Source organism: Glandiceps talaboti, chromosome 12 (assembly GCF_964340395.1).
Source record: "Glandiceps talaboti chromosome 12, keGlaTala1.1, whole genome shotgun sequence".
Lineage (NCBI taxonomy): Eukaryota > Metazoa > Hemichordata > Enteropneusta > Spengelidae > Glandiceps > Glandiceps talaboti.
In genome coordinates, this window is record NC_135560.1 from 23,114,175 (window position 1) to 23,134,770 (window position 20,596).

The window sequence follows — 20,596 nt, forward strand, 5'->3', positions numbered from 1 at the left end:
ACTCACAACAATGTAGTGACTGTTAACTCCTTCATTTTCAATACTGAATTTCCTTCTGCATTGTTTGCTTTTCATCTACAGCGGCATGAATCTTTATAGTTTACTTTGACCAGTAAATTTAAGACAAGATTTGTGACTTTTATTCATGGAAAATGGTTACTAATTATATAATATGATATAATAATAATGGTTTATTTTCAACTCAAAATGGTGACCATTAATGGTAAAATAAAATGAGCCAATACATGATTAAAAAGTCTGGAAAAAGACATGATGATCGATAAAAAGAATTGTATGGCTATAGTAAAAGTAATTTCTGAAAACACAGAAAAAAATGGTAAACTATGGAAATAAAATTTGTAAAACAGTCACAAAAACAGAGTTCAACATGAAAATAAGTTACATAACAAACATACTACTGGTTCAACTAACATAACAAACACACTACTCGTACAACTTAGTCATAACAGACACACTACTGGTTCAATTTTATACAATTCATAACAGGACTGTTTTCCATATGTTTTGTTCTAAACTTGAATGTGATTTTGGTTTCATGTCAGGATTCATAACTAGGAGAATGGCTATCAGATACAATTTGATGAAGTTTGTGTTGTACATTTACAATCTTACAACCAAATTGCTGGCAGATATTCTTATGCCTTTCTTCTAAACTAACACTACCAAGCTGACAAAGTACCTATTAATCCTGAAATAATGTTCAGTAGTATGTTTTACAAGTATTCTGGCTTACCTTCTATGTCCCATAACAATCATACGTAGTTTGTCACCAAGGTCCTGTAATTCATGAATCTGTACAAATGTACCAATAGGATATATATCCTCCATGTTGCCAACTATTTCAGATTCATTGCTGGAATTTGAAAGAAAATATGTATTTTTATCACTACAGATACATCAATATCAAATCAAAATATTTAAAGGGCAATGCCACTTCCGGGATAAAAGTATTTTCATAAACTTTGGGTTCTGGAAAGTCATTTCATGATTTCATATCAAATATTTTTCACTTGATTGCCAAGAAACACCAAATTGGAACTCTTGTTCACCCCAATAGGGAACTTGCAAACCTGCCATGTTGAATGTTGCATCATGGAAATGTGATAATAAATACTAATCACATAATATTGCAAACAATAATGTTATTGTTTTTAACCACAAATAATCAATTCATAGTCACGCTGACCATTGTGAGAGATTTATTTTATCGGTAGCTCCAGATACATATGTTTACTAGTGACTGTATGAAAGGCGATGTGTCCAAATGAGCTGCATTTGTTCACTGTTTACACTGATGATGATGATCAATGCTCGGCAATCCACGAATTGTATAGGAAACCATATTTTCTCATCTTTTAATATTCATGGCAGTCAGTGTAAGTCTACTTGATGCAAGCTATGGTGTTTTCAACATCATGTACGTGTAGTGTAGCGCATTGTTGTTGTTGTTGTTGTTGTTGTTGTTGTTGTTGTTGTTATGTTTTGTGCTAGAAGGCAATGTGACTGAGTGTGAGGAGTTTTAGAACCTACCTGTCATCCTTTTTAAGGAAGACACCAGCATAGGGCTGTGCCAGTTGAACTTTCCTACGGATCAGATCTACCAAAGACTTATCAGCAATCTATCAATGTATAAATACAGATGTAAAATAAAGGTAAAATAATTTATGTCTGACAATTACAAGTCAAAAAGAAAAATATCACCTTGGAATCCATCTATAATTTCTTTGCTTTCCAAAAACAATTTTTGACATCAGAATTGGATTACTCAAAGTGTAGCTTGAACAAACCAAAACTTGTGTTACAAAATCAAGAAAATGTAGCAAAAGAGTCGTAGTACAAAACTTGCCAGGTTCAAGCTGTGTCAGATCAACTTGTTCCATTTTCAGCTTGACCCATTATTAAACTGTGACAATCTCAACTTTTCACAAAGCAATCTTTCTTTATGAAATTGCACTCTTGCAAAAGGTAGGAGTATGGGGTTTTCAAAGTGCTACTGTTTGATCGTGGATAATTGTATTGTGCCTGTCTATAATAATAATAATAATAATAATAATAATAATAATAATAATACTTTATTTTTCTATAGCGACTTCCATCAAAACAATAACAAACCGTTTCACAATAAAATATATAACAAATGATTAAAAATACAATGATAAAAGTAAGACCAGCTCGAATACAATGCTAAAAGTAAAAGTAAGAACAGCTCGAATACAATGATGAGTAAGACCAGCTCAACTAATGTAAAATGATAAAAATTATCAACAAGTACATATAAGAATAATGGCAATAGAAACACCCACCTCAATCATTTTAATAAATTTCGGGAAAAGTGGATTACGACTAACAGCAATAATTGGCACAGGAGTGAACGACTCTGGGACAGTCATTGGAGTCAGGGATGTCATCGGTGGTGGAGTTGGAGGAGTAAACCGTCCTTTCCCATTGCTATTGCTGTCACCACCATCTTCTCCCTCTCCGCCACTGCCACTGCTATCGTCTCCAGAACTACTATCCCGGTTATCATCATCATTGGCACCGCCTCCTGTACTCTGCTCTCCGCCGTCTTGCCCACCGCTAGCACTTCCATCACTACCACCACTACTTCCGAATCCATCCCATTTCCAAATTTTACTACTTAAGGCCGGCATCGCCCTAGCAGATTCAAACTGACGCAAAACATTTGAACGACACAGAGTTCTACCTGCACTACTCGTGATGTTACACAACGATGGACCATGCTTCGGGCTAGATGAATCTGTCCGAACAGTAAAATTTGGTGAAATGTTGTTACTGCTACATGAACTTTTGCATCTACGTTGTAAAACACAAGACCTTTCATTTTTTACACTTTGCTTCCAAGAAGAGAGTCTGTACTTCCAATACAGCGTCCGATGTTTCAGAAGCCCGGTCTGCTGGAGTTTCATCATGTAAGTCGCCATTTTGATAAACGGAAGACGCGCAGGGGCTTGTGGGAATTATTTTGGCAGCCGGAAGAGCGGAGCGGGGGGGGGGGGGTTCAAAATTTAGACCACCAAATAATTTCTTTTCTACTTTGTGAAATGATGGTCACTGTAGTGATTAGTCTAGCTGCTAGACCTCGGATGTTCTTCCGATACAATACGACACACGACCGAACATCGCTATCGAGGATGCTCTCACTGCGAACTTCGTTCGTTTATCCGTGTTGTAAGAAAGCCCGAACGTCTAGCAGCAAGACTATGTAGTGTCGTTCATGTTTGTCAGTATTTATATATATTTTTTGTTCGTTCGTTCGTTTGTTTGTTTTGTTTTGTTTTTGTTTTTCGTAAACATAACTAACAAAGCCTGGCCCCCATGTGGCCCAACACACACACACACACACACACACACACACACCAATCCAATTCAATTCATTTATTTTATTCAACATGGATTATTCAGAGGTTTACATTGTAAGTTAACAAAAGTTATTTTTTTTAGTATTTCAGATGTGTTTGTGTGTGGGGACGAAGGGGGTAGAAACCCCAACCTACACTATACACTATGGAACAAAATTATATCGACTAAATCGACAAAGACAGACTTTGGTATTATCTAGAAGTTTTACTAAGAGAACACAACTACATCTTTCACAAGATAAACATTACATTGCTTCAGATACGAAGTCAAATGACAACACATTCCTTGTATATTTTATTAAATTATTGATTGGTTGGTTGGTTGGTTGGTTGGTTAGTTAGTTAGTTGGGTGTGTGTGTGTGTGTGTGTGTGTGTGTGTGTTACAAAGTATATTTACTGACCCTTAAAATTCAGTTTCCCCTTAAGATAGATACATTGTGTAGAGTGTGGATAATTTGCCACAGTGCTCCTAACGCATACATGCATTTTGTAACTACTAGTATACTAGTATTATTTGAAATCTTGGATAAATACACAAACAGCAAACAAAACTAATAAAGCAATTTAGGATTTCGATATTCTACGGTGTGACTATTTATAAAATTATAGTGAAAAATTGTTTTAATTTTCGTTGCATAGACTACCACTACCAAAGATCACTGTCAATGCTACCACTAAAACTTTCAATGCACACAGAACAGTGTTACAGTCGACTGGACACTGGATTTTCCACACCATCTTCGTTGTAAATTGTTTGCACAGCTTTGTCCAGATAACTCGTCTTTTCTAATAAATCCATCTTCATACCAGTACCATTCTCATTCCTTCCCTCTATCACTGTGTGCATGATATCAACTGCTACGTCACATTTCCGAGACACTGATTTCCTGAAAAGGAAGAACGACGGTATTATTACTAAACTTGTCCTCAATATTGTGAAGAAGACAATTTATAGATATTAAATAAAGTCAATAATAAAGATTAATGATTGATGATGATGATGATGATGATGATGATGATGATGATGATGATGATGATGATGATGATGATGATGATGATGATGATGATGATGATGATGATGATGATGATGATGATGATGATGATGATGATGATGATGATGATGATGATGATGATGATGATGATGATGATGATGATGATGATGATGATGATGATGATGATAAATACTATCTTATCAGTTATTACAGAACAGATTATAGTTCGTACTTTCCGAAATTCTCTCCTTCCTGCATTGTCTCTGGTAATTTCCTATTCCTAGTTTCCGGTAGCCACAAAGCCAGTGATCCAGCCAGAATTGAGCATACTCCGAATATGATAATTGGTAAAGGTTCCCAAATTGAACCAATCAATAACATCTGAGGAGCCAGGATCCCACCAAAACGAGCAAAGGTGGAGCACAAACCTATACCAATGGTGCTGGGTTAAAAAGAGTGGGTGAAACATATATTACTGTAAAAAATGATTACTCAGGGTTATCAGGTTATACATACATTGCTACTCTGACGGCGTTTTGCCAAGAGTTTTGTGGATGACTCACAATGGGAAAGGGGTTCGGAAAACAGCAGTAATAGAAATGACGATACAAGCAAGTAGTAGTATCAGGGACGTATCATCAGAAACGGCAACAATGTTAACAATAACAACGTATAACACAAAATATGAATCAATAAATGTATTAAATTCACGACAAGTTTATAACCATTTCCTAGCAATTACATACAAATGCTGTCGTGTTTAAAAAATCTTCTTCTGTATTTTGTATTTTTACAGATGTTGTGAAATTGACACTAAAGTTCTCAGACAATGCATCAAAATCGCTTGATGACACAATGCTTTTATATTGCATTATAGACAAATTCATTATAAGATAGGTAAAAGATAAAATCGAAACTAACCGTAAAGGAGTAGGATACATTTCTACCGTAAAAAGGTACACTACTGAGTACGAGGCCGTAATACATAGTTTTCCAGTCATTGCTAGAGATATTCCGATCCATTCCATCTCACCTATGACCACAAATTGAAACAGACGTCTGACAAGTCAATTCAACAACTTACAAACTACACACGCACATGCATATGTACATCCATACATCAATCCATCCATCCATCCAGTGCACGCACGCACGCACGCACCACGCACACGTGCATACATACATACATACATACATACATACATACATACATACATACATACATACATACATACACACACATATACATACACATACATACATACATACATACATACATACACACATACATAGTACTGAGTATACATACATACATACATACATACATACATACATACATACATACATACATACATACATACATACATACATACATACATACATACATACATACATACATACATAGTTTTTACTTTTACACTGATACTTACAAGACGGTGCAAATAATGTCAGAAGACAGGCAGTCCCTCCAGCGACCAACAAGCTACATAGAGACCATCTACGACCAAGTATAGTTCCTGGTGCATATAGACTGAGTAACTGAGCAGGGAACTCCACAGCTCCAGAAATAAATGCATTGAGATAGTCATCACCGCCAAGTCTGGATGTGTTGAGCGCCAACCCGTAGTAAACCATACTATTTGTAGCCCTGGAGAATGTTTTATAGTTAAAGACATGGTCAGCAAATTTAATACAAAACATGCATCAATGAAGAGAACGTCGTTGAACAAACACACCACAGCTCATCATCACAAGTTTCGATTTCACACTGTCTTTCATTGTCAATGTTTGCAAAGCCACCAACGGTCGCTCTAAGACTTTTGAATATGTCATTCATATAAACAGTATTATATGAAACTGATGTTTCTCTATGGTACAGATTGGCAAACAGGTAGAATTTCATAAGTTTTTAAAAACAAAATCCACTAAAATATCGTGATGGATACCCGTAATTTATATGCCATTTTGAGTCATTTTGACAAAAATGTTCAAATTTTCAATTCCAATTATTTTGGTTGGCATGGTAACCATGGATTTCAGCCAAAACCTAGGCAATTGTTTTTTTTTATCGCATGCAAGATTTCCACACGTTTTTTAATATCATCTGTAACATTTGAGATTTTGAGATAACAACCAAGATGAAAACACATAACACTAGTACTCTGTCCATCTCTCATTGGCAGAGGTAATCACTCGGTTAGATATAGTTACATCGTCTGAACTATAGTTACATCGTCTGAAGTACAATTACATCGTCTGAACTCACCAAATGCAAAATAAACTCAACGTTTTCTTTCTCATATTTGGAAGTCGAAAGATATCTGTCACACTCCCTGTATCCTCTTTCGTCTTCTTCTTCTTCAGAAAAATAAACAAATTAAAATGTAAAAAGGTCGTTGTAAACGATCATGCGATGGTGATCGATTTAGATACCAAATTATCAAACGCGGTAAAATGAATAATTTTAGGAATATAAGTCTTGTATTTTACGTTTAAGGGAAACAAACAATCCGTCTCAGACAAACATATAAACCAACCAATAAAGATGTTCACAGATACAATGTATATAATTTTTCCATTGAAGTTTGTTGAGTTTATTTCAGAATCTCACCATTTCTTCATTCTTCAAATTGTCTTTCTGCAGTTCTTCATATACACTCTCTGGGACTGTTCGCTTATTAACCTTTGCACACTTACGAATAATTTGTTCGGCTTTCTCCGTTTTGCCGACAGACATTAGCCATCTTGGAGATTCCGGGATGATCCTAAACATTTGAAATAAAAACAGATTAAGCCACAAATGGGTTGTTAAATCAGAGAGAGAGAGAGAGAGAGAGAGAGAGAGAGAGAGAGAGAGAGAGAGAGAGAGAGAGAGAGAGAGAGAGAGAGAGAGAGAGAGAGAGAGAGAGAGAGAGAGAGAGAGTGTGTGTGTGTGTGGGGGGGGGGAGACAGACAGACAGACAGACAGACAGACAGACAGACAGACAGACAGACAGACAGACAGACAGACAGACATTATTAACACTGTCAAGGATGGATGATAGCAAGAGAACGTTTGCATTAGAATTAGACATAATATCCCTTTTATACAATCAACCGTCGAAAAATGTAAATTAACATCTATGTCATTTTTTATCGAAATGATTCAGGCAATTGACTCGTTGTAATGTCATTCGATCATGACCAATGACGAGTTTGTGTAAGTAAGAACTGTTTGGTGTAATAAATCTCGATTATACTATGAAACATTATTTTTTTATACCTAAATATTAGGCCTGATATTTAAGTTGTTACTTACCACCAGTAACTAAGGAAAAGGACACTGGGAAGTGTCATGACGAGCTGTAATATCCACCAATATCGAATGAAATAAGCTAAACCAGACATTAAAATATAACCAAAACTGAAGAAAAAATCTATAACTATTCCAGCATACAACCTCTTGGAGGGTCCAACCAGTTCAGTACCTTGTAGTTGGGTTGTACAAAATGAGAAAACATTTACTACTTCGTTATTAATAACTTCATACCTGGATGATTGACAACATTCATAGACATATTGTAACTACTAGGCTTGGAAAACAAACTATCAGAGAAATCTACAAGCAAATGTGTTACTAGAACTACAGCTCCTCTCTCGGGATTATTATCAATATCCAGGTAAAATACTTCGGTATCAATGTAAGGTGATGAACTTAAGATGTCAATCATCGCAACAATGGCGTTCTGTACCTCGTGACCCAACCGACCCTATAATTCTGCAATCCTATGAAATGATAACAAAATAGTGGATTAAAAGGAAATCAATGACGACAAGATGGCGGCCCCACAAACACGTATCTGGACGAAAATTAACGTTTTATGAAATCGGAGACATTTAATTATTTAAACAAGTGTGTTCATAGTTTCTGGACTTTGATTGTCATTTCTGAGGCATTCAGACTGTTAAAGTGTGATGGTGAAAGTATCGTCAAAATGTACATATTTTCTTGTTTTGATTTTTAAACCAACCAACCAACCAACTTTCCGGTTATAGGTTAGGGTTAGGGTAATAAACATTTCGAAAGTCTTAACGTGTCTCCATTTGTCGACGTCCTTCATTGGTCAATAGTTTTACTACAGTTACTTCCTATCTTTCCTGTAGCTGTTTGAGTTATAAGTTATAACATTGTACTACTTAATGATAATTTCCTCACCCAATACATAGGCTGCCAGAAACATTCCCATCTCAGCACATCCAACCCCAATTCTGCATATACAGTAAACAATGATATTGGGAGAGAATGCACATGCTGTACCACTGACTATCATTAACACGGTGGCTATTATCAGTGCCTTCATTCGACCAATCCTGAAATCATAATAATAATATATACACCCGTATTAAAAACGTGACTAGTAAGCTTACCTAGCTATCGCTTGTTGGCATTACCTTAGTTACAAATGTATGTATGTATGTATGTATGTATGTATGTATGTATGTATGTATGTATGTATGTATGTATGTATGTATGTATGTATGTATGTATGTATGTATGTATGTATGTATGTATGTATGTATGTATGTATGTATGTATGTATGTATGTATGTATGTATGTATGTATGTGTGTGTGTGTGTATGTATGTATGTATGTATGTATGTATGCATATGTATGTATGTATGTGTGTGTGTATGTATGTATGTATGTATGTATGTATGTATGTATGTATGTATGTATGTATGTATGTATGTATGTATGTATGTATGTATGTATGTATGTATGTATGTATGTATGTATGTATGTATGTATGTATGTATGTATGTACGTACGTACGTACGTACGTACGTACGTACGTACGTATGTATGTATGTATGTATGTATGTATGTATGTATGCTATGTATGTATGTATGTATGTATGTATGTATGTATGTATGTATGTATGTATGTATGTATGTATGCATGTATGTATGTATGTATGTATGTATGTATGTATGTATGTATGTATGTATACTCAGTACTATGTATGTGTGTATGTGTATGTATATGTATGTATATGTGTGTGTGTGCGTGTGTGTGTGTGTGTGTGTGTGTGTGTGTGTGTGTGTGTGTGTGTGCGTGCGTTTGTTTTGACGAACGAAAATTACACATGAAGTTGTTACAGGATTGGAATATCGATGATTATTTTTAAATAAAGATCTTCAAGTTAGAGCTCGAATAACTTGCAACTTATGTTCATACACAATTCAACTGACAAACTTACTTATCAGACAGCATGCCGAAAAGTAGATTCCCTATCAACAAACCAACCATTTGCATGGATGATGACAGCGCTCCCAAGTAATAGCGACCACAAACCAAATCATACTGAGGAAAATAATGGTGCAAAAAGGAGAAATTATAAGTTGAAGTGTTGTTCTTGGTTTAGTGTTTATGTTGCATTGTTGTAATACATCGGTTTTTTTGTAGTAGTGGGTAAGCCAAGTTTTCCCCTCCCTCTCTCTCTCTCTCTCTCTCTCTCTCTCTCTCTCTCTCTCTCTCTCTCTCTCTCTCTCTCTCTCTCTCTCTCTCTCTCTCTCTCTCTCTCTCTCTCTCTCTCTCTCTCTCTCTCTCTCTCTCTCTCTCTCTCTCTCTCTCTCTCTCTCTCTCTCTCTCTCAAATGTCTATTCACCGTACCGGTAAAATAGACTGTTTAAGATACGTCTCTACGTCCTCAACGGTCTTGGTGTTGGTCGAGGGCGCCCCGACACGGCGTACCGTTTCGGTTATATTATGAATATTTTCTCCTCAGCCCTCACCCCGCCTTCAATTCTGCTTGTTCCTTTAACCCTTCAATGTCACCACTGGTTCTCAATTTTTACCATGAACATTGTCTGCTTGTCATACTTGTATCAACATTGAATGACATTATGTTCTTATATCGTGATATATATCATTGATTGATTTCTTTGCTTTCCTTCCTTTTGAGGTCACAAATCATATATTTTATATAAGCTTTGCGCAGCCAGCCCTTGTTTCGAAAAGTTCACAGATATGCATGAATGTTGTATTTGATACGAAGGAAACAAAATCAAGCATCATTTGATTACCTCTTGAAAAATTGTAGATTTGTACTGAGTACGGTCATATTTCCAGCCATAGTCACAACCAATGGTATTGTTGGTATACTTGGTAATGTCCATACCAGGATAAAACGATATATTTGAAACATCATATCGATGACAGTTGCTGTAAAGAAAACTACTCTCACAGTTGCCGCTGTTTTCTTCTCGAGGAATGCTTAAGTTCTTCATTGTTTCGAGACATGTTGCTTTCGTTGTTGTATTTACACAGTATGTTTCTTCATATCCATCTAGCTCGGGAACGTTACACCAATGATCTGTTTCCGCCACTAGAAACACCTGTGCAAATGCATGGAAGGCTGCTATGATCCCTACCAAGCATAGAAGGTGATATGCCCGTTTTTGGTAAGTTCCAAATTCTCCAACATGTTTTAAAATGTCGTCAAATTCCACCATTTTCAAACGAGTTCCGGATCCAAACTAATTTCTATAGCTGTGCAAACACGCTGATGATTTGTGGAATATTTGTTTCGTTTGACGTTTTTTGCATGATTTAAAATACTAGTTTGACAGGTTTGTTTACTGACGGTACTGTATATGACAACACTGCTGCCATATAAGAATACTGCCTAACAATACTTCAGCATTTATTTTATTGACAATGCCAATAATTCACCATGAAATATGAAATCTGATCTTTAAACTAAAAATCGTGCCAGTACAGGTAATGTTTATTGTACAAAGCTATGTTTGCACTGTAACCTAGGAGGGGACACTCTATGTACACCCCCTCTGCAATGGTTGATCGATGTGTGAGGGCGCCCTGTCAAGGTGTACCTTACAGACTACAATGCAATATGTATGATATGTCTCACTAAGCACGACTACTAGTTTTAAATGTCTCAGGCTGCCATTGCTACTGGCTTTAATTTCACAATGTTATTGAGATTGGCAAAGACACACTACACATATCTGTTACACATATGTAAGAATTTGACCTATGCAAAAACAAAATCAAAGACCATGTGAGATGGGCTTAAATTGCCCATTATTTTCCGCTATTGTGATTGCATTGTTTTATTTATTTATCCCGAATCGCGAATGAGCAGCAGTTTTCTTTCCTCTAATGTGTGATCCGGAACACCCACCCCCGGCGCATTCACACACACACACACACACACACACACACACACACACACACACCTGAAGACTATTTACCGATATGTTTGGTTCCCGTTACCCGACCCAACCTAGTTTTAACGACGATCCTCGTGTTACTTTTTGATCTTCGCACACAGCTGACAGACCAAGTAACTACACTCGAAACACTCTCACATCTCACATCCCATGTACCGACTCAACTTCTGTACCGGGATCACTACTTGAACCTTAGGGAATTAGCTCAGACTACACACAGTTTGTGTTTAAAGGTCTACACTGGAAACCAAGGCAAGCACCTAGCAAGTGCCTCGTTCATTGACTTCCCCCGAAGCCAAGTGCCCCCTGCTGCCAGTCCCAAGTGTTCTTTATTGTGACGTCCTTAAAGTCTAAATTTACATAACTCATGGCCAATGGCCAAATAATTAATGCAAACCATATCAAAGTCTTCAAGAGGTGTTACCACTCCCAAAAGACTATTATCAAAACATTGACGAATGATCATTATGAATCCTAGCTATTTATGAAATGCAGACTGTCGTCTCATGTACTCGAGTATGCTTGGAATCTTGCGGTCTGAATCCGATAGCCTTGAGACAGTCTGTTGACCTTTCAGTCAAACTAGGACATGCGATGTTGTTAAAATATTGAAATTACTGAAATTATGAATATGTTTTTAGACCTAATTTGGAAGAACTTTTGTTTACGTATTCGAGAAAAAATAACAAAATCGCGAAAATTGTGAAGTCTCGCAAGAAATAGTGGATGCACAAACTGATATCAACTTAAAAAGACAATATAAAACTGTTCTTCCAATCTGAATCTGTAATGGCTGTTCATCTGATGAGAGGAAAACTATAACACAGAGACAATATGGAAAACAAAGGAAAAAATAACTACCTGAACTAGACACTCACACATGAAAAAAATATATAAAAAAAAAATAAAATAAAAAAAATCTATCTACCCCCATCTAATCTAAAATTGGGCGTAATAGGAAACACACAATTTTTTAGGCCTTAAGAATAAGCTGATCTGCTAATGTTGGCAACACAGGATGTCAGTTGGTTTCATTTTCTTTATCCGCTGTCTTCAGGAAGATGTCTTCCCCAATCCTATAAAATGATAAGCAAACGAACAAAAGCTTTACTTAAATGAACAAACAAGCTCTCATCTTATTAACTGCGGTAATATGAAATATTAATAATATTCTTAATATCTTTTAAACGCAAAATCTTCCTTCAGATGTATTCGTCATCAACAGACAAGGAAGAAACGGCATGTATTTTTGGTCGCTTGAAATCATAACGATTTTGTTGAAAGGGAATAGTCATTAACAATACAGAGACAAGTGGAAGCAACGCGTTTCGTATATGTAGGGATTATATTTAATTCCTCTGTCAATACAAAATCCCGGTAAAATGATAATGAATACCTAATTCGTTTATTATGTAGGGTTGAATGGTTTAAAAAGAAAACAAAAGACTATAAACGGAACTGAGAAAAATACACAGAGAAAAAGTGAAAATAAGCCATTTTCATTCAATTAGCTGACAGACTTTCACTTCACTCCATAGACGTTGGAGACTCTCACTTTCGCTCGCTCTCGCTCTCTCGCGCTCTCTCTCTCTCTCTCTCTCTCTCTCTCTCTCTCTCTCTCTCTCTCTCTCTCTCTCTCTCTCTCTCTCTCTCTCTCTCTCTCTCTCTCTCTCTCTCTCTCTCTCTCTCTCTCTCAAACGTCTATTCATCGTACCGGTAAAATAGACTGTTTAAGATACGTCGTGTCACTACGTCCTCAACGGTCTTGGTGTTGGCCGAGGGCGCCCCGACACGGCGTACCTTACAGATTATAAAATATAAGTGGTGACCTACAAGTTTGAACCCCAATATTCTCCAGGTGAGTTTTCAGCGGTCAGAATCCACATAGCTCTCAGTTTATTTCCACCATCAAACCATTGACCAGTCCAACTAGTAAGAGACTCCCCTTCGTTCCAAGATACACTGATGCCAAACGTGTTATTTTTACAGTTGGAAAAGCCATGTACATCCTCCTGGTCACCTAATGGCAAGAATAAATGGTAAAGTTGCTTGTATATGTAAATAATAAGCAATGCTGGGTTAAACTTGATTTGTTTATTCTGGCAACAAATTTGGAGTTGAGTGAAGGGAATTAGGAATATCATGGGGAAATATATCACTGAACGATGGAATTAGGAATATCATGGGGAAATATGTGACTTAACGATGGAATTGGAAATATCATGAGGAAATATGTGACTTACCGATGGAATTAGGGATGTCATGGAGGAATATGTGACTGAACAATATATATTTACATGCTTATATGCTTATATATCAACGTTAAGAACAGTCAGTCAAAATTCCTTAGGTTACGAAATTAAATCAGCCATCAGAATTAAAGTGGCTGAAACTTTATGAACTATTGGAGACCATGATCTGATGCCAATATGTTAAAACTAAAGTTTGAAATATAACACAAAGTTTATATTACTATGCCACTTAAATAACTAGTTACACATCCAATTTCTGAATTTCATAATTCTACTAATCACATGTCGATGTCATTGGAATATTACAATTCAGTGAATTGATTCAGTTGTAGGAGTCTAACTGTAATCATGGCATGTCACTGATACGAAAGAATATGTGACGTTTTTTAGGTTTAATTAGTTTCGCCCTCATCGGCCTCTGGTTGCCTGATGTTTGAGGGTGCCCCTGTCACGGCGTACCTTACAGACTAAGGTTTAATTTGATGATGTCAAACCGTTGTTAAAATTGTACGATGTATTGCTTTTCAGTCATAAAGTATTAACACATATCTGCATACCTGGTTCTCCGACTTTAGTAGTATATGTACCTCGAATTTGACCACATAGCGAGTGACGCAATACCATTCTAGATCCCAATTCATTGATCCATGTTCCAGTCAACTGACCACCTGCTTCACTTTCACTTTCACTTCCTGGTGATTTCAATTGAAAAGTAATGGTAAGAAATGGCGACATGAAACCTAATAGTATCAGAATTGATCGAGAAGAAAATAAGTATGTTTAAAGCCTGATTAGCGTTGATGATATTTGAAATTCAACATGTGCATTCGAAAAGTGAGTTTCAAAATAGAACAATGTAAATATTGTTGTAAACTTCGGGGAGATGTTTGTAATGACGTCATTGTTTACCCGGAGGCTGCTAAGCATTCTGGGAGTCTCTGGAATATGCCATTGATTTAGCGCATGGAGGACGAAGTGACAGCACCCTGTTGTCTAAGCTCCGGCTGGTAGTGAACACATATTGCCTGGCCATAGTTGATGGAACTATTTCCCTAGGGAAATAGTCATTCCATTTTCCTATCACGTGACTGATTCTAGCGAATCATGGCACAGCATTATCACTAGGTATATTATAATAAAATCAATAGCCCCTTGAATTGATCTGACCAAGATCTATGATCATACAGTTGTAGGTAGGGAAACCGTTAATCGGTGGACGTAGGTGCGAATCCTGTTTTAGTCCTGTTAGCCGAAGTACTCCTTCGCTTGTGGGCAGGCCACGAACCCGTCTTTTTCATTGTCGTATACAGACAGTATCACAGACTGTCTCATAAGGTTATAGGGACGAGCGAAGCTTGTTCAACTTTATCCAGTCTATGACAATATAAATAATGTGCAAAGGTAACTAACCTTGTTGTGACTGCATACTAGAATGTCGCGCAGACATTAATACAGCTAAAGGTGATTTGTTTAAAGTCCTTAACGTCACAGCAATGCGGGACAAAGTAGCCGCCATATATGTTTTTCCTAGTACCAAAAAATAAAAGATACGTTGACATTAAAGTATGGCTGTACATCAGTGATTTACATGTGAAAGTAGATGACACCACCCAAAACCACCCCTCTCAAAAATAGATATGTTTTTTAGCACAACTGAACTGAGGTTCAGTAGTGCTATAGGGATCGCCCGGTGTCTGTCTGTCTGTTTGTCTGTTTGTTTGTTTGTCTGTCTGTCTGTCTGTGTGTGTGTGTGTGTGTGTGTGTGTGTGTGTGCTGAACCGATAGCCATGATATTTGGTGGGTCCATTACCTTGGGTGTCTAGTTGGGAAATTGTTCAAATCAAAATGATCGCATTACAGGTGTGTGATTTGGGTCAAAAAATGTGATTTGGGGTCAAAAAACTTAAACTCAGAAACTACTGGGCAGATTGGTGCACAATTTGGTGGGAACATTGTTAAGGGGGTGTAAAGTAAGATTTGTTCATGACGTGATGATTCCATCAGTGATATGCAAATTAGGGCTAAAAGTGTGTCTTTGGTCAAAAATCTATAATTCCAAAACTACTGAGCAGATTGGGTTGAAATGTAATGGGAATGCATATAGGGATGTATGGATGAAAATATATTAAGCATACAATGGTTCCATGAGTGATATGCAAATTAGGTGTAAAAATGTTCATTTTTGTTCAAAAACTTATATCTCAAAAAGTACTTGGTCACCGAGTCTGAAACTTGGTGAGATGTTTCTGAAATTGTTATTCTGCAGATTTTCTTCAAAACATTTTGAGAAAATTGGCCCTGGCGACCATGACCACGCCCTTAGCAACAACCAAATGGCAGTATATTTTGGTCAAATAACAACACCATCTGGTAGACAAATGAGTAAACATTCAAAAAATGTATGCAAATACCCTAGCAAACATGACCACGCCCATAGCAACAGCCAAACGGTCGTGTATTTCACAAAGATAACAGGGATTAATAGACAATTGAATAAACATTCAAAAAATGTATGTAAATTTGCCTGGCAACAAGACCACGCCCATAGCAACAGCCAAATAATCACGTATATTGCAAAGATAACAACAGGAATAGAAAGACAAATGAATAAACATTCAAAAAATGTATGCAAATGTGCCTAGCAACAAGACCACGCCCATAGTAACAGCCAAATAATCACGTATATTGCAAAGATAACAGGAATAGAAAGACAAATGAATAAACATTAAAAAATGTATGTAAATATGCCTAGCAACAAGACAACGTCCATAGCAACAGACAAATGATAGCATATATCGTAAAGATAGCAACATGGTTGGATAGGCAACTGGATAGTTATTCAACAAATGAACACTTCTTGTTAGCATGGACTACCATATGGATAAACATTTTAAAAACCTGTACAGTTGTGCTACAACGCCATTGGCGGTATTTTTTACTTCAGGATTCACCGTTGCTTATCATTGCTTATCACAGTTTGGACGGAGGTTACCTTAGCATATATTTACGAGGATTATATCAGACAACACCCTCTAATCGGACATTGTCTGTTAGTGGGTTTTCACGGAAATTTTCGTCGCTTCATATTATAATGTGAGACAAAAGAGAAAAAATAAAAATCATTCATAGGAAATCAAGAATTATTTACTCATCTGTTCGATCACATTTGGGGGTTACCATGGTTACAGAAAGGACAGTTTAGGCTCTTCTGCCAAGGAAAGCCACTGTATGACACAGACACTATTGAGGTCCCTCCATTTTGTGATATTTCTGTCAATATTAGTGGCCATGGTGGTGGCAAATGCAAGTTACTGTCAGAACAAGCTCACCCAGGTAAATATTGTGGCCCCTGTTCAAAATGTGGTATTGACAAAACATCTCGTTGGTATCATAAAGTCACAAAATCTACTGAATGTCTTAACTGGTTGTTTGAAACATATGAAAAACGCTGTCTCTGTCCAAAATGTGTCAGACAAATTGATAGAGCATACGATAAGCCGGACGGCAGAAAACGAAAAATATGAAATTTACCTGAAGTGCACAGCATTCACAGTACTGCAAGGAGTGTAGGTGACTGTATTGGGCGTAGTTATATTCATAGCACCTTTGACCCTTGGGGGTAGACCATTCGATATCCTGGGGGGGGGGGGGGCTTGGAAGAATGGTGGAGAGTCATTTTTTTCCCACCTGCCTGCCTGTGAATTATTTTTTTTCTCCTTCGCCTATGCTGGTAACTTTTTTTTCTTTTCATACATGTTTGATTTTCAATTAAATAACATCATTGACATTTTTTATGCCATGGTATGATGACACACTGAAATTGCAAATCGGAAATTTGATTGGTGAGCTCAAACATTCAGACAGACCAGTCAGTTTCTCCAGCCAGGCCGACAAAAAGTCACTGACCCTCGTGAATAAAATTTCATGGCATCTGACAGTAAGCTGTAGAGGGGAGAGCTTTGAAACTGGGATATGTCCACCTCGTGTGTGTGGGGGGGGGGGGTTCTAGGGGGTATCCCCCTAAAAGCCCTGGAGGAATTTTACTCCTAAAGGCAATGTTTAGGCTATTCACAGACACTTTAAGACAATAATTTGCAAGCTTTACAAGACAGCTCTAACATGTAAAAAGCAACTACATAAGGTTAAAACATTTTTGAAATAAAGTTTCATAGCATCAAGAGACCAGAACAATTTAGATTAAGTTCTTTTATAAACTATCTAATAGTATGCAGATTACCATTACAAAACAGTCAAGTTCACTTTTGCCCCAAAGTGCAAGATAAGTGAAGCACTGATTGTGAAACAGCCAGATATTTACATGGCATGTTCTGTAACTAGTGTGGTAACTAGGTCATACCTGTATATATATGTATAATTTTATGATGTATAGTTATGTTTGAACCTTTACATGAAGCAATATGTTTTTAAAAAATAAGAAAGAAACAGAGGCAAGAACAAATATATATCCCACAGGCTAACGAAACTGACTGGTCCCTGACATGTGTTTGAAACGGTTTGTCTGATCTGACAAGTGCCCTGGTTGGAGAGGTACTAGCAGGTTGAACAGTATACTCGAACCTGTGCATCATTTCCCTGCCAAGACATCTTTTTTCTAGCAGTAGTGGTCCATCTCTTTTTTTCATCGCCCACTCATATCCAGATTTTTTTTCAAGCAACTCCATTTGGCATCTTTTTTCCCCCGAAATCTTCCAAGCCCTCCCCCAAGACATCAAATGGTCGACCCCTCAAGAATCTAGTGAGGTGTGCAACTAAGCAAAGCTAATAAATTATACTAATGTGTCACATGTAGAGGTAGACTGTCGACAGTCGTTCGGGCCTTTGTTGCTACGTTTTTTTTATCTAAAACTGAAGTCGTTACCTCGCCCCGATCCGGCGCAATACTACAACCGCGTGCCCGAGGCACTCGTACAGTTCCTGTTACTACGTATTCAGTGCTACGGAGTGAGGCGACGACTTGTTTAAGATGAAACGTAGCAAAAAAGGCACGAACGACTGTCGACAGCTTAATGTAGAGGCAAACATTACGGATCCCTGACGATGCACGAGTAAACATTTCTTGCCAGATATATATTTCTTATTTATTAGTGTGAGTTAATATCTACATTGTCCTTGTCGGTGAAATCATGGCATGGTCAACTGAGAATCAACGATTTCTTTGAAGGCCTCGCATGTTTCATGGTGTACATTTTGTATAAATTGATGTCAATTTGATTTGTAAATCGTATGCTAGCAGAGGGAGTCAGACAAGAAAAGCAGCCTGCATTAAATATAGCTGTATAGTTCACGGTTGTAAAGAAATGTACCATACGAGCGGGAAACTCTATCCCTTACTATAAGAACCGAGTAAAGATACATCCCCTTACTAAGAGTGGTATGGCCGCTATGCCCGGGGGTCTAGCTATATGTTGTACAGTTACAGTTGTCAAAACTAACCCTTTGTTCAGGTAGGCTTCAATCCGTATCGAAAACACTGTGTTATTGAAATTTTCGCTGCCCTGTACCCCAAGAAGGTGAACTAATGGTTTTACGATCACGCGATGTCTTTACTTTGTTTACTGCTTGCAACAATACACATTCTATGAGTTCAGTTTGTGTCTCGTCACGGTGTAATAATTAACTACAATATTATACAACAATGTTATCCAGCTAGCCTTAAGAACTTGTTGCAGCCTTACACATACTATCTGTAGCTATGGTATGGAAGAGATAATGATTAGGAGTAACATCATACCTTGTGAATAAATTTAGCCTATTCTAGTTGCCTATTTATTTGAGAAGAGTAATTTTATAAGATATAGTGCCTTTTTGGAGAAATTGAAATGCGAGAGAAACTGGATGATGCAATAATACATATAGAATTGAAGGTTAAGATGCTACATGTGCAACGCTAACTGATATTTCAAAACTTGATTTAGACAAAATCAAATCGATTCAAATGAGTACTTTCGAATGAGGTATATAGCTACAATGTGTTAGGTATAAATCAAAGTACTACTGGGTATGGCGTAATGAAATGTTGAAATGTGAAATCCTAACTTTTGTTATGGTTCAAATCCAAAATTACATTAATTCAACTACTGACTTCAAACTTATCCAAGATATTTTGTCACATACATACACTGAACCAATAGTGCAGTGTCCCGCAAACAACAAACAGAACTTCAGAAACAATGACACTTTTTGAAAATAAAGACAGTCATGTATATATAGGAGGCCATTTAGAGGCGTAAGATTTCAAACAATACACACTATTTTTTTTTTTTTTTTTTTTTTTTTTTAATGAGGGCAAAAATAGTTGACGAAACAACTAATCGAGTTTTGAAAGCCTTTACTTGAATATTTGAACTTCAATATCTTTCAGAAGATGAATACACAAAACAAATTCTCTGACAGTCACCTACCTCATGATACACACATGTAATTCAACATAGCCGCAAGAAATTTTGCAATTATACTCGGTAAACGATTGCTCCTTGAGTTAAATTTGCTTCAAATCACGAGTAAAATATTTCGTCGCCCCCTTTCAGACCAACAGAATTTTCAAGCCTCCCCCTCTTCGCACTCTCATTTGTTCGTGTGCCCATCTCTCCCTATTTTCTCCTCAGCCCCTGCTGTGAATTCTACTAAAGGGTGCTTTCTCTTATTTTATACAACTAATATTATAAACAATCAACTGTACAGTTCAGAATGA

At 36.9% G+C, this 20,596-nt stretch overlaps 3 protein-coding genes across 3 annotated transcripts in view; all 3 read right to left on the minus strand.

Moving 5' to 3' along the window:
* The window catches only part of LOC144443241 (lon protease homolog, mitochondrial-like), an 18,394-nt gene extending 15,453 nt beyond the window's left edge, over window positions 1-2,941 (minus strand). Inside the window, exons 1-3 of the mRNA XM_078132662.1 lie at window positions 2,325-2,941; window positions 1,552-1,640; window positions 755-874 (exon numbers count right to left, since the gene is read on the minus strand). Of these exons, the coding sequence (XP_077988788.1) occupies window positions 755-874; window positions 1,552-1,640; window positions 2,325-2,672 (557 nt within the window). The 5' untranslated portion in view covers window positions 2,673-2,941. The remainder of the gene's footprint in view (window positions 1-754; window positions 875-1,551; window positions 1,641-2,324) is intronic.
* A 1,164-nt stretch (window positions 2,942-4,105) lies between these two features.
* LOC144443134 (organic cation transporter protein-like) lies at window positions 4,106-10,891 on the minus strand. The gene is made up of 10 exons (XM_078132504.1): window positions 10,463-10,891; window positions 9,637-9,740; window positions 8,590-8,744; window positions 7,693-7,861; window positions 7,006-7,159; window positions 6,661-6,749; window positions 5,825-6,042; window positions 5,316-5,427; window positions 4,627-4,836; window positions 4,106-4,289 (listed from the first exon to the last, which is right to left on the minus strand). Exons 1-10 carry the CDS (start codon window positions 10,889-10,891, stop codon window positions 4,106-4,108), a joined length of 1,824 nt encoding a protein of 607 aa, XP_077988630.1.
* A 994-nt stretch (window positions 10,892-11,885) lies between these two features.
* Window positions 11,886-17,430, minus strand: LOC144443834 (streptavidin-like). The gene is made up of 5 exons (XM_078133397.1): window positions 17,416-17,430; window positions 15,295-15,411; window positions 14,442-14,576; window positions 13,466-13,652; window positions 11,886-12,708 (listed from the first exon to the last, which is right to left on the minus strand). Exons 2-5 carry the CDS (start codon window positions 15,398-15,400, stop codon window positions 12,654-12,656), a joined length of 483 nt encoding a protein of 160 aa, XP_077989523.1. The 5' UTR covers window positions 15,401-15,411; window positions 17,416-17,430; the 3' UTR covers window positions 11,886-12,653.
* Between the last annotated feature and the right edge of the window lie 3,166 nt (window positions 17,431-20,596).